The following is a 27638-nucleotide window of genomic DNA, read 5'->3' as shown; positions in this document are numbered from 1 at the left end:
TATTCGGAGAATATAGGTTTGAAATTTAGAACTTGTATATTTTCATCTATAATATATTTCAACGGTTTATTTCTGCATGTGTAGTAAGAATTAAATGATTGATTGTTTCAGAACAATCTCCGTGAGCACGCAAGTACAGGGTGGTGATGTAAACCTTCACGAGAATGTACGATGCCATGGCGTTCCACTGGTGACGATCAGCCGTGGGCGAGTTGTCTATGAAGATGGCATCTTTACTTGTGCTGAGGGTACAGGGAAGTTCTGTCCACTTCGACCCTTTTCGGAGTTTGTGTACAAGAAGCTAATCCAGAGAGAAAAGGTAGAGTTGACTGTAGTTATGCTTTTCTCCACTGTCATGTACAATGCAACATTTTTTCATATGCTTGTTTTTAATCCTTGGTTTGAGATCATGAGGCATTTGATATTTTACAGTAATGATTCAGCATTCAAGGTAACTGATGTGCAACTGCCACAATCCTTAATTCTATTTGACTTTAGTTTTAAAATATGTTAGAAGGAAATTTGAAACTGAAGACAGATTTTCTAAAAGGTTATTGGAATGATCCTGGAATGTAGCAATAGCTCAGAAAACCTCACCAAATTAAATATGTTACAAATGGTACTATTGCTTTAGTATTGGGATGCTTAAATTAGTAAGTAGATACAATTGTTGGAATCTGTGGCATCTTGATACAGCGCCATTTAACAGTTGTATTATGTATACCCTTAAGTGATGCAATAATAAATGCTGTAAGTTGAGCTGGATCATTTAAATGAAATATTTAATGTTCGTGACTCATTTTTCCTTCCTGCACACTCTGTTTATGATCTTCCCTCCATTTGGTTCTGCCTCCAATTTTCTTTCTCTCATTTTTCAGTTGTCTTGAATGCATTATCACATGGAAAGAGTGTAGAAGAGGTTCACTAAGCTGGTGTAGGAGGGAGGACTTCAGTTATGTGGATCATTGGGATACCTTCTGGGGAAGGTGGGACCTGTACAGGAAGGACGGGTTGCATCTGAACTGGAGGGGCACCAATATCCTGGGCGGGAGGTTTGCTAGAGATCTTCGGGAGGGTTTAAACTAGTTTGGCAGGGGGATGGGAACTGGAGCTACGGAACAGTGGATGGGGTAGCTGTTGAACAGGCAGATACAGAGTGCAGAGAGTCTGTGAGGAAGGTTAGACAGTTGACAGGGCAAAGTAGCAGCCAGTATGATGGGTTGAAGTGTGTCTATTTTAACGCAAGAAGTGTGAGGAATAAGGGTGATGAACTTAGAGCATGGATCAGTACTTGGAGCTACGATGTTGTGGCCATTACAGAGACTTGGATATCACAGGGGCAGGAATGGATGTTGGATGTTTCGGGGTTTAGATGTTTCAAAAGGAATAGGGAGGGAGGTAAAAGAGGTGGGGGAGTGGCATTGCTAATCAGGGATAGTATCACAGCTGCAGAAAGGGAGGTCGTCGAGGAGGGTTTGTCTACTGAGTCATTATGGGTGGAAGTCAGAAACAGGAAAGGAGCAGTCACTTTATTGGGAGTTTTCTATAGACCCCCAAATAGCAACAGAGACACGGAGGAACAGATTGGGAGGCAGATTTTGGAAAGGTGCAGAAGTAACAGGGTTGTTGTCATGGGTGACTTCAACTTCCCTAATATTGATTGGAACCTCCTTAGTGCAAATAGTTTGGATGGAGCAGTTTTTGTCAGGTGTGTCCAGGAAGGTTTCCTGACTCAATATGTAGATAGGCCGACTAGAGGGGAGGCTGTGTTGGATTTGGTGCTGGGCAACGAATCAGGCCAGGTGGCAGATCTCTCGGTGGGAGAGCATTTCGGTGATAGTGATCACAACTCCCTGACCTTTACTATAATCATGGAGAGGGACAGGAGCAGACAGGATGGGAAAATATTTAATTGGGGGAGGGGGAATTACAATGCTATTAGGCAGGAACTGGGGAGCATAAATTGGGAACAGATGTTCAGGGAAATGCACGACAGAAATGTGGAGGTTGTCTGGGGAACACTTGCTGCGACTGCTGGATAGGTTTGTCCCGATGAGGCAAGGAAGGGATGGTAGGGTGAAGGAACCTTGGATGACAAGAGATGTGGAACAGCTAGTCAAGAGGAAGAAGGAAGCTTACTTAAGGTTGAGGAAGCAAGGATTAGACAGGGCTCTAGAGGGTTACAAGGTAGCCAGGAAGGAACTGAAGAATGGACTTAGGAGAGCTAGAAGGGGACATGAAAAAGTCTTGGCGGGTAGGATTAAGGAAAATCCCAAGGTGTTCTTCACTTATGTGAGGAACAAGAGGATGGCCAGAGTGAGGGTAGGGCCGATCAGGGATAGTGGAGGGAACTTGTGCCTGGAGTCGGAGGAGGTAGGGGTGGTCCTAAATGAATACTTTGCTTCAGTATTCACCAGTGAGAGGGACCTGGTCGTTTGTGAGGACAGCGTGAAACGGGCTGATATGCTCGAACAGGTTGATGTTAAGAGGGAGGATGTGCTGGAAATTTTGAAAGACATGAGGACAGATAAGTTCCCAGGGCCAGACGGGATATACCCAAGGATATTAAGGGAAGCGAGGGAAGAGATTGCCGCGCCTTTGGCGATGATCATTGCGTCCTCACTGTCCACTGGAGTAGTACCAGATGATTGGAGGGTGGCAAATGTTATTCCTTTGTTCAAGAAAGGGAATAGGGATAACCCTGGGAATTATAGACCAGTCAGTCTTGCGTCGGCTGTGGGCAAATTATTGGAGAGGATTCTGAGAGACAGGATTTATGATTATTTGGAAAAGCATAGTTTGATTAGAGACAGTCAGCATGGCTTTGTGAGGGGCAGGTCATGCCTCACTAGCCTTATTGAATTCTTTGAAGATGTGACAAAACACATTGATGAAGGAAGAGCAGTGGATGTAGTGTATATGGATTTTAGCAAGGCGTTTGATAAGGTTCCCCATGGTAGGCTCATTCAGAAAGTAAGGAGGCATTGGATACAGGGAAAGTTGGCTGTCTGGATACAGAATTGGCTGGCCCATAGAAGACAGAGGGTGGTAGTAGATGGAAAGTATTCAGCCTGGAGCTCGGTGACCAGTGGTGTTCCGCAGGGATCTGTTCTGGGACCTCTGCTCTTTGTGATTTTTATAAATGACTTGGATGAGGACGTGGAAGGCTGGGTTAGCAAGTTTGCCGATGACACGAAGGTTGCTGGAGTTGTGGATAGTGTGGAAGGCTGTTCTAGGTTGCAACGGGACATTGACAGGATGAAGAGCTGGGCTGAGAAGTGGCAGATGGAGTTCAACCTGGAAAAGTGTGAAGTGATTTATTTTGGAAGGTCGAATTTGAATGCAGAATACAGGCTTAAAGACAGGATTCTAGGTAGTGTGGAGGAACAGAGGGATCTTGGGGTCCATGTCCATAGATCGCTCAAAGTTGCCACCCAAGTTGATAGGGTTGTTAAGAAGGCGTATGGTGTGTTGGCTTTCATTAACAGGGGGATTGAGTTTAAGAGCCGCGAGGTTATGCTGCAGCTCTATAAAGCCCTGGTTAGACCACACTTGGAATATTGTGTTCAGTTCTGGTCGCCTCATTATAGGAAGGATGTGGAAGCTTTAGAGAGGGTGCAGAGGAGATTTACCAGGATGCTGCCTGGACTGGAGGGCATGTCCTACGAAGAAAGATTGAGGGAGCTGAGGCTTTTCTCATTGGAGCGAAGAAGGATGAGAGGTGACCTGATAGAGGGGTACAAGATGATGAGAGGCATAGATAGAGTGGATAGTCAGAGACATTTTCCCAGGGCAGAAAGGGCTATCACCAGGGGGCATAATTTTAAGGTGATTGGAGGAAGGTTTCGGGGAGATGTCAGAGGTAGGTTCTTTACACAGAGAGTGGTGGGTGCGTGGAATGCACTGCCAGCGGTGGTAGTAGAAGCAGATACATTAGGGACATTTAAGCGACTCTTGGATAGGTACATGGATGATAGTAGAATGAAGGGTATGTAGGTAGTTTGATCTTAGAGTAGGTTAAAGGTTCGGCACAACATCGTGGGCCGAAGAGCCTGTACTGTGCTGTACTGTTCTATGTTCTATGTCCTAAGATTTACCAGGTTTGAGAGGCTGACATGAGACCAGAGAAACTGGGGCTCTTTTCATTCTAGCAAAGAAGGTTAAGTGTAGGTGTGATGGAGGTGTTCAAAATTGAGAGGTTTTGCTGAGGCAAATAGGAAAAAACTACTTGTACTGGTTAGTAAATTGATGATTAGAAGATATAAATTAAAGATCACTAAATTGAAAAAGTACATTGGAACAATTCTTATTGTACAGAAGATTGTTAGGATAGGGAGTGCTCTACCAGAAACTATGTCTGAAATAGTTTAGAAAACAAAAGTAGATAAATATTTGTAAAAGAGCATTTCGAAAAGGTCGGAAATGGGACTAAATGGGTGATGGACTGAAATAACCTCTTCCTATGCTGTAATATTCTATAATTCGTAATGAAGTGCTGTTTTTCCCTGTTCTCACTATTGCAGCAGGACATTCAAGAAGGACTTTTGAAAGGCTGCAAAAGCCTGAATTCTTAAGTGACCTTTTGCTGGTCTCAGGTACTGTTAGGTTGGTGGGGTTGCTTTAATGACCCATCAAATCATTTCAGTTGTCTGCGGACACTGCCATCATGTCCTATCTTTGTGGAGAATTTCAGTTTCACTGAGGTGCTGTGATTGTGCTCGGAGAGAATTTTTCTTTCTGTGATCCCAGTTCTTAGGCCTCATTGCATTTCTAACCTGCTTGTAGATAACTGCAGCAGCGTGAGAGTACATATTTGGCTGGAGCACCTTGGGGCAAACAACTCAAGTGACACATATGATTACGTTTCAATGAGATCATCTCTCATTTTTCTATGCTCCATACAATATAGGCCTATTGTACTCGATCTCTCCTCATAGGACAGCCTTCTCATCCCAAGAATCAATCTAGTGAACCTTCGTTGCTCCCCTTCTAAGGCAACTATATACTTCCTTAGGTAAGGAGACCAAAATTGTCACCAAAGCTCTAAATAATTGCAGCAAGACGTCCATATTCCTCTACTCAAAACCTCTTGCAATAAAGGCTGGTGAGTGTACCACTGTAACTTGCTTGTTTTTTCCTTGCTTCCATCCTGATACCTCTAGTGTGACTGCCAGTTTTTTTTTTGCTCCTGGTAAACTAGTTAAAACTAACATGAATTACTGTTGCAATCACTGCTGCAGGGGATCCTAAGAAAAATTTTCTTTCAACACTGGTATATAAATACACAAGAGCTTTGTATTGCATTTGTAATCCTACGCTTATAACCTCGCAGCCTTCAATTTGGGCTGATATCTGAAGCATGCTTTCCTTTATTGGAAACCTAACCCATAAAAACTTATTTAGAAATCACTTTAAACTAAGGTTGCAGTTAATGATGTTGGAATAGGTATATGAATTTGATGTAGTTTGACAACATAATTTTATGGCAGCAATTAATTACTGTTAAAATAAACCAAGCAAGTTATATCACTTTGTCCAACATGACTTGCTCGATGAAAATTATATATTTTTTTGCGGATTGATTGGAAAGTAAGTACATAAGAAAGAGGAGCAGGAGTAGGCCATTCGGCTCCTTGAGCTTGCTGCGCCATTCAGTAAGCCCATGGCTGATCTGATTGTGGCCTTAGCTCCACTTTCCTGCCTGCCCCCCCCTCAGAACCCTTGACTCCCTTGTAGATCAACAATCTGCAATACTCAGCCTTGAATATATTCAATAACCCAGCCTCCACTGCTCTCTGGGGAAGAGAATTCCAAAGATTAAAAACCCTCCGAGAGAAGAAATTCCTCTTCATCTCCATCTTAAATGGGAGACCCCTTATTTTGAAACTGTGCCCCTAGTTCTCGATTCCACCACAAGGGGAAACATCCTCTCAGCATCTACCCTGTCAAGCCCGCTCAGAATCCGATATGTTTCAAGAAGATCACCTCCAATTCTAAACTCCACTGCATATAGGCCCAACCTGCTTAACCTTTCCTCATAAGACAGTCCCTTTATCGCAGGAATCAGCCTAGTGAACCTTCTCTGAGCTGCTTCCAATGCAAGTATATCCCTTCTTAAATAACGAGACTAAAACTGTACACAGGACTCTCGGTGCAGTCTCACCAATGCCATGTACAGTTGTAGCAAGACTTCCCTACTTTATACTCCATCTCCCTTGCAATAAATGCCAGCATTCTGTTTGCCTTTCTAATTACTTGCTGTACCTGCATGCTAACTTTTTGTAATTCATGTACAAGAATTCCCAGATCCCTCTGAACTGCAGAATTCTGCAGTCTCTCCATTTAAATAATATTCTGCTTTTATATTCTTCCTACCAAAGTGGACAACCTCACATTTTCCCACATTATGTTGCATCTGCCAAATTTTTGCTCAGTCACTTAACCTATCTATATCTCTTTGCAGACAATTTGGACCTGATTTTATGAGCTGGCTGCCAATGGCGGCCCACACGCCAAAAAGTCGCCGCAATCCTCCATGCAATGGCTCGTTTACATAGTCGGGTCAGGCTGATTCCCCCCCCCCCCAACCCCCTCCAAATCACGTGGAGGGGGCGGGCTGTACATCTCCGGCAATGGCGTCAGCTTCCTGTGCGTAAGCACTGGCGCATTTTTAAAAGGCAGCCAGCCTTGCCGGCATGATGGATGATGAGCCTAGGGAAGAGAGTGCAGATAGTCTCAGTCATCTCATTATCAAAAAGTGTTGGGTGTCTTGCAAAGCATTAAGGTAGATAAGTCCCCAGGACCTGATGGGATCTACCCTAGAATACTGAGGGAGGCAAGGGAAGAAATTGCTGGGGCCTTGACAGAAATCTTTGCATCCTCATTGGCTACAGGTGAGGTCCCAGAGGACTGGAGAATAGCCAATGTTTTTCCTTTGTTTAAGAAGGGGAGCAAGGATAATCCAGGAAATTATAGGCCGGTGAGCCTTACGTCAGTGGTAGGGAAATTATTCGAGAGGATTCTTCGGGACAGGATTTACTCTCATTTGGAAACAAACAAACTTATTAGCGAGAGGCAGCATGGTTTTGTGAAGGGGAGGTCGTGTCTCACTAATTTGATTGAGTTTTTTGAGGAAGTGACAAAGATGATTGATGAAGGAAGGGCAGTGGATGTTATCTGTATGGACTTTAGTAAAGCCTTTGACAAGGTCCCTCATGGCAGACTGGTACAAAAGGTGAAGTCACACGGGATCAGAGGGGAGCTGGCAAGATGGATACAGAACTGGCTCAGTCATAGAAGACAGAGGGTAGCAGTGGATGGGTGCTTTTCTGAATGGAGGGCTGTGACTAGTGGTGTTCCGCAGGGATCAGTGCTGGGACCTTTGCTGTTTGTAGTATATATAAATGATTTGGAGGAAAATGTAGCTGGTCTGATTAGTAAGTTTGCGGACGACACAAAGGTTGGTGGAGTTGCGGACAGTGATGAGGATTGTCAGAGGATACAGCAGGATATAGATCGGTTGGAGACTTGGGCGGAGAAGTGGCAGATGGAGTTTAATCCGGACAAGTGTGAGGTAATGCATTTTGGAAGGTCTAATGCAGGTGGGAAGTATACAGTAAATGGCAGAACCCTTAGAAGTATTGACAGGCAGAGAGATCTGGGCACTGAAAGTGGCAACGCAGGTGGATAAGTTAGTCAAGAAGGCATACGGCATGCTTGCCTTCATCGGTCGGGGCATAGAGTATAAAAATAGGCAAGTCATGCTGCAGCTGTACAGAACTTTAGTTAGGCCCCACTTAGAATATTACGTGCAATTCTGGTCGCCACACTACCAGAAGGACGTCGAGGCTTTGGTGAGGGTACAGAAGAGGTTTACCAGGGTGTTGCCTGCTCTGGAGGGCATTAGCTATGAGGAGAGGTTGGATAAACTCTGATTGTTTTCACTGGGACGACGGAGGTTGAGGGGGCGACATGATAGAGGTTTACAAAGTTATGAGCGGCATGGACAGAGTGGATAGTCAGAAGCTTTTTCCCAGGGTGGAAGAGTCAGTTACTAGGGGACATAGGTTTAAGGTGCGAGGGGCAAAGTTTAGAGGGGATGTGCGAGGCATGTTCTTTACACAGAGGGTGGTGAGTGCCTGGAACTTGCTGCTGGGGGAGGTGGTGGAAGCAGGTACGATAGCGACGTTTAAGAGGCATCTTGACAAATACATGAATAGAATGGGAATAGAGGGATATGGTTCCCGGAAGTGCAGATGGTTTTAGTTCAGGCAGGCATCAAGATCGGCGCAGGCTTGGAGGGCCGAATGGCCTGTTCCTGTGCTGTACTGTTCTTTGTTCTTTGTTCATATTTAAATTTTTAAAAGTACACCCCCCAGATTTATCAAATAAATTTCTAATGCCACTTTCCCACCCCCCAAAACAATAACATTAACTATTTGCCCCCCCACCCCCAAAACACTTTCCTCTGTTTTCCCCCCCAGCCCCCACCACCCCAACCAGACTGCACAAAGTTTAAAATTCACCCCTTCCCACCGTCCCCTACACCCATTGCGTTTATTTGAACCAGCTACTCCCCTGCACTAAAATCTTAACTTCTCCCCCCTCCCCACCAGTGTCATGCTAGCTTTCCCCAGACATGGAATTGAAAGCGCGGGAGTGCCAGCCGCAGCACTGAGGATCGCGGCGGGCACGGAAGATTAAAGGTAAGTTTTTAAAAATGTATTCATCCTGTTCATTTAAATATTGCAATTCAGTTCCCATCGCCCAGCGACCGGTGGGCAGCCAAGGAATCTCGCCACCACCGGGAGGATCGAGCCAGGCCCTCCTCCCGTCGGCCTTCCATGGGCGGGCCTCTGCCAGAACAATCTTCTGCCCCCCACCCTGCCACAGAGCCCAACATTGTGGGCTTGGTAAAATCCAGCCCTTTGTGTCCTCCTTACAGCTTGCTTTCCTAACTACCTTTTGTATTGTCTGCAAATTTGGCAACGCAACATTTGATTCCTTCATCCAAGTCATTAATATAGATCGTAAATAGTTGAGCCCCCAGCACTGATCTCTGTGTTACTGCACTAGTTACAGTTTGCCGGCTTGAAAATGCTCCATTTATTCCAACTCTCTGTCTCCTATTAGTTAGCCAATCCTCTGTCCATGCTAATATATTACCCCCAACATCATGAGCTCTCGTGTAGAAACCTTTTATGTGGCACCTTATCGAATGCCTTTTGGAAATCTAAATACATTACATCTGCTGATTTCCCCTTTATCCACCTGCTTGTTACATTCTCAAAGAACTCTCATAAATTTGTCAAGGACAATTTCCCTTTCATGTTGACTCTGCCTGATTGCTTTATGATTTTCTAAATGTCCTGCGACAACTTCCTTAATAGAATGACAGGCTTATAATTTCCTGCTTTCTGTTGCCGCCACCCTCCCCCCTTTCTTGAATCGAGGTGTTACATTAGAGGTTTTCCAATTGACTGGGATCTTTCCAGAATCTAGGGAATTTTGGAAGATTATAACCAATGTATCACTATCTCTGCAGCCACTTCATTTAAGACCCTAGGATGCAGGCCATCAGGTCCAGGGAACTTAGTGTTTAGTCCCATTAGTTCTAGTCCTTTTTCTCTAGTGAAAGTGATTTTTTTTAAAGTTCCTACCTCTTGATTTTCTGCTATTCTTGGGATGCTTATTGAGTCTTCTCCTGTGAAGACAGATACAAAATACTTGTTCAAAGTCTCTGCCATTTCCTTGTTTCCCATTATTAATTCCCCAGCCTCATCCTCTCATGGAACAACACTTACTTTAGCTACTCTTTTTTAATATATATATTTGTAGAAGCTTTTACTGTCTGTTTTTATATCTCTTGCTACTTTACTCTCATCCTCTAAATTTCTCCCTCTTTTTTATTGTTTGTCATTGTATGCTTTTTTTTCAGTTTGATACCATACGTAACTTCCTTAGTTAGCATGATGCATCCTTCTCAGAGCCTTTCTTTCTTAATGGAACATATCTTTGTTGAGAGTTATGCAATATCTCCTTAAATGTCTGCCACTGGTTCTCAACTGACTTACCTTTTAACTTATTTTCCCAGTCCACTTTAGCCAACCTGTCTTCATACCCTTGTAATTGCCTTTATTTAAGTTTAAGACATTAGTTTCAGACCTAAATTTCTTACCCTCAGACAGAAGTAAAATTCTATCATACTATGATCACTCTTGCCTAGAGGATCCTTTACTATGAGTTCATTTATTAATTTGTCTTATTACACATTACCAAGTCTAAAATAGCTTGCTCCTGGCCTGGATCCAGAATTATTGTTCTAAGAAACTGTCCCTAATATACTGTATGAACTCACCTTCTAGGCTACCTCTATCAATTTGATTTTTCCAATCTATATGAAGATTAAAATTGCCCACAATTATTGCAGTACTGTTTCCACGAGCCCCCATGTTTTCTTGATTTATATTCTGTCCTACAATGTAAAACTGTTAGGGGGCCTATATACTACTCCCACCAGTGACTTCTTTCCTTTGCTACTTCTTATCTCCACCCAAACTGATTCTGCACCTGAAAAGTAAAATACTACAGATGCTGAAAATCTGAAATAGAAACAGAAAGTGTTGGAAATACGCAGCAGGTCTGGCAGCATCTGTGGGGAGAGAAACAGAGCTAATATTAACTCTGTTTCTCTCTGCAGAGATGCTGCCAGACCTGCTGTGTATTTCCAACACTTTCTGATTCTACACATCGATCTTCTGAGCCAAGATAATTTCTCACTACTGTACTGATCTCATCCTTTATTAACAGAGCTACCCCACCTTCTTTTCCTTTCTTCCTATCCTTCCGAAATGTTAAATAGCCTTGAATGTTTAGTTCCCAGTCTTGGCCACCTTGCAACCACCTCTGTGTTAATGGCTATCATATACTGATTTATTTCCATTTCTGCTATCAATTCAATACTGCATGCATTCAGATAAAGAGCTTTTAATTCTATCTTTTTACCATTTTTCCCTACTCTGCCTTATTTGCTGGTGTACTCTGTTTGTATGCTCTGTTCCTTCCTGTAACATTCCATTTATCATTGCCCCTTTTGCTACACTACACTATTGCCTTGTCCTTTCTCGTTAACTTTCTGAATTTGCCCTCACCTGAACCCTCTTCCCCCCCTCCCCCCAACTATTTAGTTTAAAGCCCTCTCTATAGCCCTAGTTATATGATTTGCCAGGACTTTGGTCCCAGCGTGAAGTCTGTACCAGTGGTACAGTTCCCTCATTCCCCTGTACTAGTGCCAGTGTCCCATGAATCGAAACTCATTTCTCCCACACCAATCTTTGAGCCACACATTCAACTTTCTGATCTTATTTACCCTGTGCCAACTTGCTAGTGGCTCATGCAGTAATCCAGAGATTATTATCTTTGTGATTCTGCTTTTTATTTTAGCCCCGAGCTGCTCATACTCCTTCAGCAGAACCTCTTTTAGTCCTACCTATGTTGTTGGTACCCACATAGACCACAACAACTTGATCCTTCCCCTTCCAATCCCAAATTCCTCTCTAGCCCCAAGGAGATGTCCTTAACCCTGGCTGCAGAGAACAGCATCTGTCCCCCTAACTATACTGTTCCCTACTGCTACTACATTCATTTTTACTCCCCCCACTTGAATGGCCCCCTGCACCACAGTGCTTTGGTCAGTTTTATAATCCTCCCTGCAGTCCCTGCTCTCGTCCACACAAGCGCAAGAACCTCAAACCTGTTGGACAAGTGCAAGATCTGAGGCTCCTTAATTGTTTCTTTCTGGATCCCCATTCCTGCCTCATTCGTAGCCACACCCTCTTGTCCCTGAAATTGGACCAAATCTGAACTACTTAGCCTAAGGGGTGTGACTCTCCTGGAACAAAGTGTCCAGGTAACTTTCCCCCTCCCTGATGCATCGCAGTGTCCGAATCTTGTACTCTAGCTTGTCAACGCTGAGCTGAATTCCTCAAGCTGCAGACACTTACTGCAGATATGCTTGTACTGGATCACAGTGGTGTCCGCCAGTTTCCACATGCTACGGCTGCAACAAATCACCTGTCCTGCCATCGTTATTGTGTTTTATTTAACAAATTAGGTTTCAAGTTTCAAACTATCACATAATTAGTAGTTATATTAAGTGATTTAACTAGTTAAGCTACAAACTTAATTCAGTACTTATATCTCCCCAGTACCAGCTTAAACTACTGCCTCAGTTTAGAAAGGAAACAAACTTTAAAACTCACCAACCAATCACCTACCTGCTTATCTAGTTAATGCCCTAGGCTTCAACTCTCAGGTCTTACTCTTGAATCACTGCTTGTTCTGTAAAAGACCAGAACAGCACCTTCTCCCTCGCTGCACCAAATTCCCGAGTTAAGCACTCTGTCCCACAGGGCTCAGTCGAGCAGAACGTCATGCTACTTACTTGGTTGCACTTGAAAAGAATTTTATAAAATACCATATTTAGCATAAAATAAAGCTTGAGCAATGTGATCAATTTAAAGATTTATTTAAATACTGTAACTTTACAGACAAACTTGCAGAATGCTTGACAGATTTGGGAGGCAACAACACATTCTCGGAGAGGAACAGGAGCTTGGAGCTGAGGCGGTAGTTTGCAAGGATAGAGGAGTTAAGAGTGTTTTTGTTTGAGGAGAGGGGTGATGTCAGCGGATTTCAGGGCGAAGGGTCAGTACCAATGTTCCTGCTAAGCTGCGCAGGCGCGTGGCAAACTGGAAGTTCCCCGCAGGCTGCGCATAAGTCAGCTTCTTTAAGTTACCGTGGCTGCACAAAATAAAATTAAAGGGCCTGCACACGAATCGGCCGCACACCACAAAAAAATTCAAGGGTACATTGGTCAGTACCTGAGAAGAGGGACCCATTAATGACAGCTAAAAGGAACCATGAAGAGATATTTTGGTTTGGTGGGAGTAGGATCAATGGAGCAGAAGCTGAGTTTCATGGACAAGATGAGCTTGGAGGAAGCACAGCAGGAGATGCGATAGTATCTAGCGAAAGATGTGAGTTCAGGGCTAGGGCAACAGGGAACACTATGGGAAGTTTGGTCTGATGGGCTGGGCAGGGGAGGGAAGTGGCAGAGGCAGCTGAACAGATGGTCTCGACCTTTATCACAAAAAATCCATGTGCTCCTCACATTTGTTACTGAAGATGAGGCACGGAAGGATGGTTTAAGAAGATGTTTAATGGTGGAGAAGAGAAGTTGGGAGTTATCTGCATTCCAGAATGATCTTTGAATAATGAACAGGTTTAGCAAAGGAGAGAGTTTATATGGAGGGGAGAGATTTAGGGAGGAAAGGAGGACCATGAACTCGAGAGAGAGAGAGAGAGAGAGAGAGAGAGAGCAAGCAAGCAAGCAAGCAAGAAGAGTTCAAATGGAGGTTGAAATCTCTGAGGATAGAAACATAGAAAATAGGAGCAGGAGTAGGCCATTTGGTCCTTTGAGCCTGCTCCGCCGTTCAATATGATCATGAATGATCATCCAAATCAGTAACCTGTTCCCGCCTTCTCCCCATATCCTTTGCTCCCTTTCGCCCCAAGAGCTATATCTAACTCCTTCTTGAAAACATACAATGTTTTGGCCTCAACTGCTTTCTGTGGTAGTGAATTCCACAGGCTCACCACTCTCTGGGTGAAGAAATTTCTCCTCATCTCAGTCCTGAAAGGTTTACCCTGTATCCTTAGACTACAGTTCTGGACTCCCCCACCATTGGGAACATCCTTCTTGCGTCTACCCAGTCAAGTCCTGTTAGAATTTTATAGGTTTCTATGAGATTCCCCCTCACTCTTCTGAACTCCAGCGAATATAATCCTAACCAACACAATCTCTCCTCATATGTCAGTCCCGCCATCCCAGGAATCAGTCTGGTAAACCTTCGCTACACTCCTTCTATAGCAAGAACATCCTTCCTCAGATAAGGAGACCAAAACGGCACACAATATTCCAGGTGTGGCCTCACCAAGGTCCTGTATAATTGCAGCAAGACATCCCTGCTCCTGTACTTGAATCCTCTCGCTATGAAGGCCAACATACCATTTGCCTTTTTTACCGCCTGTTGCACCTGATGCTTACCTTCAGCGACTGGTGTACGAGAACAACCAGGTCTCGTTGCATATTCCCCTCTCTCAGTTTATAGCCGTTCAGATAATAATCTGCCTTCCTGTTTTTGCTACCAATGTGGATAACCTCACATTTATCCACATTATACTGCATCTGCCATGCATTAGCCCACTCACTTAACTTATCCAAATCACCCTGAAGCCTCTCTGCATCCTCCTCACAACTCACCCTCCTACCCAGTTTTGTGTCATCTGCAAATTTGGAGATATTACATTTAGTTCCCTCATCTAAATCATTAATTTATATTGTGAATAGCTGGGGTCCTAGCACCGATCCCTGCGGTACCCCAGTTGTCACTGCCTGCCATTCGGAAAAAGACCCATTTATCCCTACTCTTTGTTTCCTGTCCACCAACCAATTTTCTATCCATCGCAATACACTACTCCCAATCCCATGCGCTTTAATTTTACACGCTAATCTCTTATGTGGGACTTTGTTGAAAACCTTCTGAAAATCCAAATAAACCGCATCACTGGCTGTCCCTCATCACCTCTACTAGTTACATACAATACCAGGTCTAGTATAGCCTGCTCTCTGATTGGCTCCAGAACATATTGTTCCAAGAAATTATCCTGAAAACATTCTATGTACTCCTCATGTCGGCTACCTCTGCCCATCTGATTTTTCCAGTCTATATTGAGGTTAAAATCCCCCATAATTATCACTGTCACTGACAAGCTACCATTATTTCTTCCTTTATACCCAGTCCTACAGTGTGGTTAATGTTAGGTGGCCTGTACACCACTCCCACAAGTGACTTCTTGCCTTTATGATTTCTCATCTCTACCCAAACTGCTTCGACATCCTGATCTCCTGAACTTAGGTCATCCCTCTCTATTGCGCTAATACCATCATTAATTAACAGAGCTACCCTCCACCTTTTGCTCGCTTCCTGTCCGTCCTAAATGCCACGTTCCCTTCAATATTCAGGTCCTAATCCATGTCATCCAGCAGCCATGTCTCTGTAATGGCTATCAGATCATACTTATTTATTTCTATTTGCGCTCTTTGTTCATCTGTTTTGTTTCGAATGCTACGTGCATTCGGGTATAGAGCCTTTAGTTTTGTCCTTTTATTATTTTTGTAGCCTCTAGCCTTATCTGTTGATTTACTGTTAGATTTGTATACTCTGTCCCTTCCTGTCATAGTCTGTTTATCATTTCCCTATTAATACCTTCCTCTCTTGCTTGTCTCTACTCCTTGATTTACCATATCCTCCCAAATTTGATCCCTTGCCCCCACTATTCAGTTTAAAACCCTCTCCACTTCTCTAGTTATGCGGCTCGCTAGAACACTGGCCCCAGCATGGTTCAGGTGTAGATCGTCTCAACGGTACAGCCACCACTTTCCTCAGTACTGGTGCCAGTGCCTGACGAACCAGAACCCACTTCTACCACACCAGTCTTTGAGCCACACATTAATTTCTCTAATCTTATTTGCCCTATGCCAATATGCACGTGGTTCAAGTAATAATCCAGAGATTTTTACCTTTCAGGTTCTGTTTCTTAATTTAATGCCTAATTCCTCACACTGACTTTGCAGAACCTCTTTTCATGTCCTGTCTATGTCATTGGTACCTACATGGATCCTCCCCCTCCCACTGTAAGTTCCTGTCCAGCCCTGAGCAGTTGTCCCGAACCCTGGCACTGGGCAGGCAACACAGCCGTCTGGACTCTCACTCTTTGCTGCAGAGAACAGTCTCAATCCCCCTAACTATACTGTCCCCTACTACCACGACACTACATTCCTTTTTTTCTCCCTCCACTTGAATGGCTTCCTGTACCATGGTGCTCATCCACCCTGCAGCCCCCACTCTCATCCAAACAAGCTGAAAAAACCTCAAACATGTTGGACAATCGCAAAGGTTGAGGCTCCTGCACTCCTGTCCTCTGGGGCCCCTTACCTGCCTCAGTTGCAGTCACACTCTGCTGTCCCTCACCACTGACCAAATCAGAAGACCCTATCCTAAGGGATGTGACCGCCTCCTGGTACAAAGTATCCAGGTAACTTTGCCCCTCCCTGATGTGTCGCAGTGCCTGCAGTTCGGCCTCCAGTTCAATGACTTTTGAGCCGAAGCTCTTCGAGCCGCAAACACTGCCATTCTTAATGTGTTTCAATTTACTTAATTATTTGACTCAATTATTTATTTCATTTTCCTTTTTTTTTATATTTTATTAAGTTTACCTCTATTTCCTTTACTATTTTAAACTTTAGGATTAGAATAGACCTTAACCACTTACCAGATACTCACTGAACAGCCAGTTTCTTCCCCAACCAATCACCTATCTGCTTGCCTATGACATCACACTTGATTTTCTTTGAAGGGCTCGTTCCACTGAGCTGGATAGGTCAGAGGACTGGATAGAGGATAGGATAGAGGACTGGCTAGAGGACTGGATAGCCTCACAGCGCTCTTTTCAGTGAAACCTCTCCCCACTCTCCGCACACTTTTTGAACAGAAGCCTCTCCCCACTGTCTGCACTCTTTTTGAAGTGAAGCCTCTCCCAGCACTCCATGCTCTTTTTGAAGTGTAACCCAAGGTTAATACATTACTGTAATTGTCTTTAGAATTTGACTGCAAAGCCTGTAGATCGTGCTCCATACGTAGGTGATGTGGCGATGGTGCTTAATGCAGGAAAGGAAATGCCAGCTCATCCAGACATCCAATCCCGTACTGTGACACGCCACAGTGGAGTGAGGGATTTGCATGAATCTAGCTTCAGCTTATCAGGTAAGACTTAACTAAATCTTATGGACTTTAGAAATTTCTACTTTTTAACTATAAACTGGCATTTGCTAAGCTATTTTTATTGGTGTGTGTTTGAAGTTCTTGACTATTAAAATTTAATGTGTTGAAGACTCCGGATTAATGATTGTGATTTCCACAGGGAAGTGTCAGTAGATGTCAATGGCGGTAGGGAGTGGCATTAGTAGAGGTTGGAAAGCAGGTCGTCCACCCACTGTTTTTAAATGGGCTTCAAAAATAAATACATTTTGCCATTTCCCATTATCATAGCTTCAACAGTTTTCTCAGTTACTTGCCTTTAACTTCACTTGCAACATTCCTGGAAATGTGCATAATACTTAATGCAACTGAATAACCATGTGAATCAGTGAAAGTCTATAGATCTTAGTTTGAAATTCAGTGGACCTTTCTAATGTGTTGGACTGTCATAATTTGCTTCTACTTATGAATACTGACCACTCCTAAAGTTATATTATGTTGGTTAAGCATAACTGCAATCTTCTAAATTGAGTATGTAGCAGTCATCTTAATACGGTTTCAGTAGTTATATTGCTATTCCATCTCCTGTGGAGTGTGGTTCAATAGATAATGGGAGAATTAGTGGATAATTCTTTGATTTTACAGAATATTGATCTTGCTGTATATGGTAATATTTTAATATTGGTTTCTTAATTTGTTGGAGAAAACAGTTTCATATATTTTGCTTTTCATTCTGTTCTTTGCAGGATCCCAAGTTGATGATCACCTGCCAAAGCGACCTGTATCTAGAGTTCTGGCTCCACCTGGTGGCCATTCTAATGGCATTTGGTAAAAGAATAACAGGGTATCTCAGTACTGCCAACTCTTACCATCAAATGAAAACAGAATATGAATGACTTAGACCCATGACACACTGGAATTTACTACATAAGCCTCAGCGACACCATATCCATATCATATGAATGAACAGACAAGCAACCTTTTGGTCATTTTAAGACTTTTGTAAGATGTATGAGAATGTTACATCAACACTATAGGAAGTTGGTCATACCTGAAAGTAGACTAATATTACAAATTGTAGATCCTTTACTAAAGATCGTATGTTAGGCTCTGCTGCTGTAAGTACAGAATCTGCATAATTCCGCCACAGTAAATTGTGCACAAATAAGTGAACTGTATTGTAGTGTGTGCATGATGCAAACTGACTTCATACACCCCAAAAAGTTTCTTAACTGATCACCTCAAAAATGTACGAAAACTTAGAACTTTAAAAGGCAATGTTAATAAACAAAATCAAATACTTATTAATTTCTAGCGCCTGCACACAAGTAGTACAATGGTTTAATTTAACACACTCTGGTGGTTTTTATACTTAGTGGTTCATGCTGCTGTCAGGACAAAATTGTCCTTTTTTGTGTAAACTGATAATTACTGATGCATCCTATTATATTTAACTTGTGCTGATTTTGGGCAGTTTGACTGTTCATGGTCTCTAAATCAGCCTTGGAAAGGCTGTGAAAATTTTGAGCGAAACCCAATTAAATTCTTTCAGTAAGTTGCAAATTGTTTAGTGCATAAGTGCATACCACTAATGCATTGTGTGGTTGTCACCACTTAGTTTATTTTGGATAAGTTACCAAACCCTGGTGTGGGTCGCCTGCTGAAATATAAAGTGGGCTTTTGAGCAATTTAGCTGTGATTATTTAGCAGTTTCCTTTTTTCCAATACTAGTCCTTTGAAGTTTTTTTTGCATTTTACTGTGGAACATTAAAGGAACTATGTTTCTTGCACTTTTGTAGAAAACTTTCATGTTTGCCAACAACCAGTCCTCCCAGAATCTTGATTTCTAAGTCACTAATAAATCCAGTGAGGAATTCAGGAGAAACGCCTTTACTCAGAGTGGTGGGAAAATGGAATTTGCTACCGCACGAGTGGTTGAGACGAATAGCATAGTTGCATTTAAGGGAAAGCTACATGTGTTTGAGGGAGAAAGGAATAGAAGGATATTTTGATAGGGTGAGATGAATTAAGGTGGAGGGAGGCTCACTTGGACCATGAATACCAGCACAGATCTATTGAGCCTAATGGCCTGTTTCTGTGCAATAAAATCCTGTGTAGCCGAAGTCCCCAAATACATCTATGTGGCCTCCAAGTTGATTGTGATGTTTTGTAGTGTAGAAATTTTGAAGTAATTGCAATGGGTGTTGGTCTTTGATCTTCCTGAGATATATTTGCTGTATGTGTGTGCTGATGTGATAGGAAACATCATGTATATACACTGATAAGGCTATTACTTCTCATATCAAAACTCCTGCAACATACAAGTTTACGTAACTCCTTTAATGTGTCTGTATTTGGCTGTTTAAAAATTATTTTATTAATTTGTCAATTGGAGATTTCAAGAAATGTGAAATATTTTTACCTAAAAATTAAATTTTAAGAAAAATGGTGCCCCATCATGTAACTATAGCCCAAAGATAATTGTAAACAATTACAGTATTATGACCAAGCAGTTTAGATAAATCTATTGCACTTGGATTTAATGTTGATCCAAACTATTAAAAGTGCAGCCATCCTGAAGTACACAAATTAATGAGATAAAGGAGCCTACTGAAATTTATGCAGTTACAGCATTTAAAAAATTGTTCTTACCTTGCCATTCTTCTTTCTCTCTTCCCTGTCCGTCTCCCCAGTTATTATTTTTAGGATTGCATGCAGCTGATTTTAAACTTGATGAAAGAAAATAATAGGTATACAACAAATGGTCGTTACAAGCAGTATAATAAGTTTGAACTCATCTAAAATATGAATATTTGAAAATCTGATTTATATGTATGTTACAGTATTTCAGGCACTTTTCTGCATTTAACTTAAAGTGAAGTTATGCTTAGATTGTTTCCATATTCATAAATTTAATTCCCAATCTCTTCTGAAATTCACTCAACTGCCCTTTTGGATATTTTGTCAGCTGGCAATTGAGACACAAGATGACTGGAGATGACATCTTAATCGGTTGCCTAGTTTTTAGTTTTTTCTAATTGATAGCTGCCACTAGTATGAAGGAATCGCATAGTTTCATCAGTATCTATGCATTTGTCCCCCGGCATTCCTAGAGCATGCAGTACCTACCACGCTTCGAAGTCGCATTGGGGAACTATTATTTTTGCAAACTATAAAAGGATTTCTGTTAAACTATGATCAGGGATCAATAGTACCAACTTTTTTCCCCTTCGTGTCTTAAATATATCTACTGGATTAAAATGTTTTCCTCTTTCTACGGTGTGATGTAACCAGACTGTAACCAGAAATCTCAATGATGATATCTTTCATATCAAATGAAAAACTATAGAATTCCAGCTGTAATTTTAAAAAGAATAACTAATTTATTTCTTGTGTAGAAAAGCCTGTTTTGAATTGATTTTTTTAATGCAGGTGTGCATTGCTGGAAGCAACTACTAGGCTGGAAATTATTTAAAAATCCACATTTTTAAAAAATCAAGCATTGTAGCATGTAAACAGTTTTTTATTGATGACTTTTTCCCATGGCCTGTGTCAAGCTAAGGTTTGTGATAAATGGATGATTGTTAAATACTGTGTTGTTAGGGTTGTTGGTTGGCAAGTTGATCCTAAATTTTGTTAAAATTTTGGATCTTTATTCCATCAAGTATACATTATGATTTAATCAAGACTAATATGCTCCTGACCCTTGATTGATTTTTCTTGGGGATTATCTCCTTTCCTAAAATCCCATGTCATTTATTTTTCCCTATAGAAATATAATATTTTTTTCAAAACCTAAGAAGGATCCTATAAAAATTCTGATATGTTTCTGACCAATTACTCTAGAAGGCAGGACAAATGTTATAATTGTGAGCAAGAGTTCTTGTGTAATTTATGAATACATTAGGTTTCAATGTCTAGGATAAAGTTTGGTAGCTAATATTGTCTTAGTATGTTGTAGCATTTTGTGTTTTGTAGACACTTGTAGTGAGGCCTGTGAATGTATGTGTTGTCTGTAATGGGCATTGTTAACTACCATAACAGCTCACCAACATTAATTAACTTTGCCTTTATGTTGGACATTATATTGGACATTTGCAAAGAATAATTTGATCTTAAATTGAGGCTGCTTAAACACTGAAATATTTTAATTGTGCCATTGTAATGCTATGCTAATGATCATAGCCTTAGTGCATTGCTGGTATATGTGGAGAGTGCACATAGTCTGCAAATCTATGTTGTGCCCACTGGAAGGAAGGGAATGTAATTTTATACACGTCTCACTATAGTTTGCTGCTGACTAGCAATTGATGTATGTAGTAGGAGAAGAGCAGAGAAACAGTGTCATGTGTTTGCTTTAGCTCAAGCTTAAACTAGGCCATTGGTATTTTCCACTCTAATTGAATGTACAAAAGAAATTACAAACACCAGAAGTACAAGATTTTTATTTTATCTTGATAATACTGTGAATTGTTTATGGAAATGTCTAGGACCAGAAAAGACCATTAAGGTCCACTTGGCCAGTCCCAGTATTCTATAACTATCATATGCCAGGATATCCATCATATCCTTATATCAAATGTTTCTCCAGATACTTATCCAACTTTCAGTTCAGTATTTCTCAAACTTTACTTCAGTATTTAATGTTGAGCAAATGACTCATTGATTGGAACTGAAAAGAAACTTGTGTCTTTTTTTTTAAAGCAACAAGAAAAATATTGAAGTCTTCATATTTGATCCTAGGTTTTATTTTGTATGTGCTTGATTTATGTCTTCTTTAGGTAACCATATTCTGCCACACGTTACTTTTAGACAACTGTGAACATCAGATATGGTTGCATTGATCAAGTTTGAACCAGTTTAATTTTTGTAAAACTCCTTGGAATTGGTGCTAACATTGGACAGTGTATAAAATGCCATTTCTCTATACACTATAATCCTTTATGTACACTGGAAAAAAATTAGAAAATGAAAGTAACTGCAGATTTTTATCTGTGAATTCTAAATAGGCAGGGACATGATAGCATAAAGTTTTGTTTTTGTGTATGTGTTTTTTCACTTTTCTGAATGAACAGCTTTCTAATTCTATAAATAGGTCCTGCGTCCAAATAAAAAGCCATTTGTTAATGTGGTCACCATCTGATTAAAAATGGTAAAAAAGCAATAGAACTTAATGGAACCTTCTTGCGGTTTCAACAAGCCTTAAAATTATCAGGGTCACTGTTTCACTTTATCACTGGTTGTTTTAGTTTAGGGCAGGCATCAAGCTCTGGTATTAATCATCTAGATTGAAACAGCAGCCATAAGAATCGGTACGAATGGCCATTAAATTTCTTTTATAATAGGACAGCAGGCTTTACTGTAAACATAGAATGCATTTGCACTATAATTTCAAGGTCAGTTGAAGAGGCTTCTAGGTGCTGAAACTTTAATGTAAATCTGGAGTTGCAGCCCACCCTGACTCTTGACAGAAATGGTGGGAGACTTTCTGCCGGCTACAGTCAGGCACTGAATTGAATTTGAAAAGAGTGTCCATGGGATCCCTCAGGCCTCTTGAACAAATTTTAAACCGATCTAAAAATAACATGAATGTTCAGAGATTGTGCACACTGCTACTGCTGTCTTTCGAAATATTTAAAATGCAAGTCCCAGGTAAAAGGATCTCTGAACATACTTCTAAGCACAGAGGCAGAGAATTTTTCTTGGGTGGAAGAATTGGACTTCCAGATCGGTGAACTCTGGCTGGAACCCACAAAGCAGCTATTAGCCTGAGACTGGTGATTAGTGTAAATGAAGCATTTGTCTAATATATATCTTACTGCAACTGTACAGCCTTTTAAATGAGTTTTACCTGCAGGTATTCATTATCCCATGATTTTCTGCTGAAGGGGGAAAGGGGTTCTAGCTGCATTATAGTCAGAATAGAAAAGGCTGTATTACTGTGTCTTGTATATGTGTGTGAAAAATTAGATAATCCACGTCATTTTTAATAAAGCATTTTAATCTCTACCCTTGTAAAATGTTGATTTTATTTTCAGAGGCTTATTCCATACTAAATAATTAAGGGCTATATATATGACATTGATGTACTGGCAACTTGAGAATTAACTGTTTTTGAATCATTCTTTGCAACCATGCTGGATTTCCCATGCAAATGGAATTTTAAAAAAAATGAAAACAAGACTCTAATTTTTTTAACTTTCAGAGCTACCCTGCAACTGTTCTAGGTTAACAACGTGGTGCTGTCTTTACCCAGTTCTTAATAGCCAGATGTCGACACTCCTGTGCCTTGATGATTTCCTTTCTCATTCATTATTTATTTCTAAGGTGATTACTGAGTGCACAGGGAAAATTAATTAAGTCTTAAGTACCATTAAAGCAGTAATTTTGAAGGCTGTCTAATATGAAACTTAGAATGTACCGTAGATTGCAGCATACAAGTTAACCCGGTGTATATGATGACTCAGTTTTTCCGGCCCCAAAAGTCATGTTTTTGCATATCCTCAGCATATAAATCGACCCCCCCCCCCACTTTCCAGCCACGACGTGCTATACTCTCATTAGTAGTCGGCCTCAATTTTTCACTCCACAAATGTATGTTTTACCTTATAACTGGGCGCAAGGGATCAAGCAGGCAATACGGGCTCTGTTGCGAAGATGCACGGGGGTTTAAGACATACCCACATACAGAGCAGATCTCACATGGCAAACGATGGAGAAATGGGTCCTCCAGCAAAACAAATGAAATATGAAGCTGGTGTCAAGCTAGAAGTCATAACATTTGCTAACTCATCAAATAACTGCTGCAGTGAGGGAATTTGGTGTTAGTGAAAAACTGGTGTGAAAGAAGAAAGAATCTGCCCCAAATGTGCCATGAGAACAGGGACTAGTCACTGGCCTGATCTTGAGAAGCATGTGTTGGAATGAATCCTCGAAAATCATCAGAATGGTTACGTGGTCACCAGAAATGCAGTGCGTATATAGGCATTTTATGTGGGCCAAATCAAATCCTGAGTCCAGCAAAGTTTGAGAGCATCAGCTAGTTGGTGTAGCCGCTTTATGGAACAAAAATGTCTAGTGTTGAAGCAGGAGACCAAGATTGCTTAGGGACTTCCAAAGACCTCGATGCCAAAGTTACCAGTTTCCAGCAATTCTTCATCAGACAGCGGCAAAAACATGAGTATCCATTATGCCACAGTGGCAACATGAATGAAATGCCCAGCAGCCGAACTGTGGAGTGGAAAGGTTCAAAAACAGTTCTAGTAAAAACTACAGGACATGAGAAGACAAGATTCACAGTGGTACTAGCCTGCATGGTTGACGAAGCAAAATTAAAGCCTATAGACATTTTCAAATATAAAACCATGCCGAACATCAAGTTCCCTGCAGGTGTTTTTGTGCATGTTCATGACAATGGTTGGATGGATGAGGATGCAGTGAAATTATGGATTGATAATGTGTGAAATAGGCATCTCGGTGGCCTACATAAAGAATGGAGCCTATTTGTGTGGGACAAGTTCAGATCCCATATTACTGATGAGATCAAGAGGTACCCGCGAAGAACTAACACCCACATTGCAGTTCTACCAGGGGGTCTAACATCCATAGTTCAACCTTTGGATATGTGCTTCAACAAGCCATTCAAGAATCATGTTCTCGCCGAATGGATTGGTTGATTGTTGACGGAGGAAAAAACCTTCACAATGAGTGGAAATATGTGCGCTGCTCTGCTTGATGATTTGTGTGGTTTCGTCATCAAATCGTGGGATACTATTAGTGCACAAACTGTCATCAGATCGTTCAAAAATGCAGAATATCCAATTCAATGGATGGAGAGGAAAATGATTTGTTATGGAAGAATGATTATGAAACTGAAAGCACCACATCTGATCCAGAATGGGATCCTTACGATGATGCCATAGCCAAAGTGACTCGGAATGAATTCTTTGCACCTGATGCCGAAGATGATGAATTTGACGGGTTTTTAAATGCTTTGATTGTGGTTAAAGGTATCTTTGTAGAATTAATTTACTCAATAAACCGTGCCACGTTAATATGGCTTACCGGTGTTATGTTTTTTTTTACATTTAAATGGCGACCAGCCACACCAATGGATCACATTTTATACTCTACATACAAGTCAACCCCCATTTTTGGAACAATATCTGGAGGCTTCAAAGGTCGACTTATACACTGCGATCTGCGGTAGTTTAATCATTACTGTTACTAAATGTGAAGTGGAAAATTCTTGCATTTTGCAGCACAGTTCTTTAGTAAGTGCATAGGAATAGTACTAGACCATTTAGCCCCTTGAACCTGTTCCGCCATGGCAGATCTGGACCTCAACTCCATTTACCTGCCTGTGATCCATATCCATTTTTACCCTTGTTTAACAAAATTCTATTGATCTCAGTCCTAAAATGTTTATTGGCCCAGCATCCACAGCCTTTTAGAGAGCATTCAAAATTTCTACTACCCTTTATGTGAAAACGTGCTACATGATTACTCTCCTAAATGGACTGGCTCTAGTTTTATGATTATGCTCCCCGTCTCCATTAGGACTTGCAGTTATACTTTTGCTATGAACTTTTCTGGACAACTAAGTCATGGGTTCCTTCAGTTATATATGGGATAGCGCGGGAAAGTGGCATTGAGGTAGATGATCAGCCATGATCTAATTGAATGGCGGAGCAGGCTCGACAGGCTGAATGGCCTACTCCTGCTTCTATGTTCCTATTTTAATCTATAAAATATGATTTTCCAGTTGGGAGAAATTATTATTTCATATTTAAGCCACAAATGCACTTTTGGAATGGAAACAAAATGGTTTTAAGCTGCAGAAATATAACTCCAGATAAGTACTTACAAAATTCAAGTTTTCCCATAGGGCTGGATCTTATGGGTCTCCCTGAGGCGGGGTCGGAGGCAAGGGGACCCATAGAATCACAACGGACGGCGGGGTTAGAGGGCCCGTCTCTGCCCCTTTGCCAAGCGATTTTGTTGAGAGCAGGGTAGGCAAACAACGGCCTTTCCACCCAGAAGCCAATTGAGGCCCTTAACTAAAACGAGGCACCTTTCCTGCGGGCTTGGTCATGTGTGGGGTCCCTCCTTTGTAGGCAATCTGTAGCCCACAGAGGACCCCCATCAGCAAAATCTCCACCTCCATGGACTGCCGTCCCCTTCGGACTTCAAACCCATCCTCTCGCCAGGGCCTTCTGCACTGGTGACCATGTGTCATTTACCTGAGGTCCAGGGTTCCAGCGCTGGGCCTGCGTCCAAGGCCTCTGTGATTGGCTGGCAGCTCTTGGAGGCGGGAGCCCCTTCTTAGAAGGGACAGGATTCCCAGCGTGAGACACAGGCAAAAAAAAGAGGATTGCTCGGGGCGGTGGGATGCGGACACACGAGAAGGCCGAGGCAGAGTTCCCCCTGCCTTTCGGCCAGCAACGGGAGTCCTGCCTCCTACACAAAATCCAGCCCTTAGTATAATGTCACAGAGTCTTTTGCTATAAATTCCCCCGCCACCACAAAACCCCCCCAGTAGAGAAAAATTACTCATTTTCTTTCTGTTGGTTCCTGTCAAATTCTTCACGTATCTTTATCAATATGTCTGATCTGAAAAATTTGCAGGGCACCTACTTATTGTACTTAGGTTGCAAATAGTGCAAGACTGTTACACCAGATTTCTGCTATTTTTAATAAATTGCAGTATTAGCAGCAACAGCAGATTAACATAGCTATGAGAAACATCTTGAGTATTGCATAATTCCTTCACTGCCCCACCTCCAGCAGCTAAGCTAATTAAGACAAGGAAGGCATTGCTGATAGTAAAGAAGGCAGAAATTGTGTAAATATCTGAAAATTATGAATGGTCAGAGCTATATCATGGCTCTAATACAGTATTGCATTTGAAATTAATTGTTTTTGTAAATTCCTGAGATACCTTTCATATCCCCATTATAGTATATTCAGTGAAGCGCATATTTACCAACAGGAGTAGCATAACAATGTCAGATGTTCTCTGTTTTACATTACACCAAACTCAGCTGTTTCCTAACTTAATTTTCATTTGGTCAAATTCACAATTTTTAGATTTGGATATTGTGGCGACTGTTTGGGTAGGTGGAATCCGTTTTAACTAATATCAGCTGTTTTATGCACTACAACATACATCTTGGAAGATTAGAAATCCTGATTTAGAAATTGTGTACTTGTTGCCTTGTTATATACAACCTCTCAGAATATGTCTGAAAATCATGGAAACATAGAAACATGAGCTTACAGTATAGAAGGAGGCCATTTGACTCACAATTTCTGTTCCTGCTCTTCACTAAAATAATCCAAAACTGACCCCTTTATCTTGCTCTCTTCCTATAGCTTTGTATTTTCCTGTACTTCAGATCTGTATCTGCAAAATATTCAATGGTCTCTGTCCCAGCCACGTCCTGCATAAAAGCATTCCATGCTTTACGCATAAAGACATCTCTCCTTAACCTCTCTGCTTACTCTGAGTGAAAATTTTAAATTAATGACAATTGTTCCCTTTAATCTCCCTTCACGGTGCATGGCTTGTTTGTTGCCTTTCAGATTGATGTGCATGTCTTAAAGGGACCGCTGCTTGTGCGCAGCCTGTTTGTCCTCTGCATGGCACATTCCCGATGGATGTCAGAAGCTTTTTCCCAGGGTGGAAGAGTCAGTTACTAGGGGGGCATAGGTTTAAGGTGTGAGGGGCAAAGTTTAGAGGGGATGTGCGAGGCAAGT

The 27638-nt window shown here is 41.6% G+C and overlaps 1 protein-coding gene across 1 annotated transcript in view; it reads left to right on the top strand.

The window, feature by feature from the left end:
• Window positions 1-17911, top strand: part of LOC137352415 (dihydropyrimidinase-related protein 5-like) — an 85463-nt gene extending 67552 nt beyond the window's left edge. The window contains exons 10-12 of the mRNA XM_068017788.1: window positions 112-319; window positions 16724-16886; window positions 17627-17911. Coding sequence (XP_067873889.1) covers window positions 112-319; window positions 16724-16886; window positions 17627-17712 — 457 coding nt within the window. The 3' untranslated portion in view covers window positions 17713-17911. The remainder of the gene's footprint in view (window positions 1-111; window positions 320-16723; window positions 16887-17626) is intronic.
• The last annotated feature ends 9727 nt before the right edge of the window (window positions 17912-27638 follow it).

Source organism: Heterodontus francisci, chromosome 3 (genome assembly GCF_036365525.1).
Source record: "Heterodontus francisci isolate sHetFra1 chromosome 3, sHetFra1.hap1, whole genome shotgun sequence".
Classification (NCBI taxonomy): Eukaryota; Metazoa; Chordata; class Chondrichthyes; order Heterodontiformes; family Heterodontidae; genus Heterodontus; species Heterodontus francisci.
Note: the sequence above shows the minus strand (reverse complement) of the source record. Positions and strands in the feature narration are given on the sequence as shown.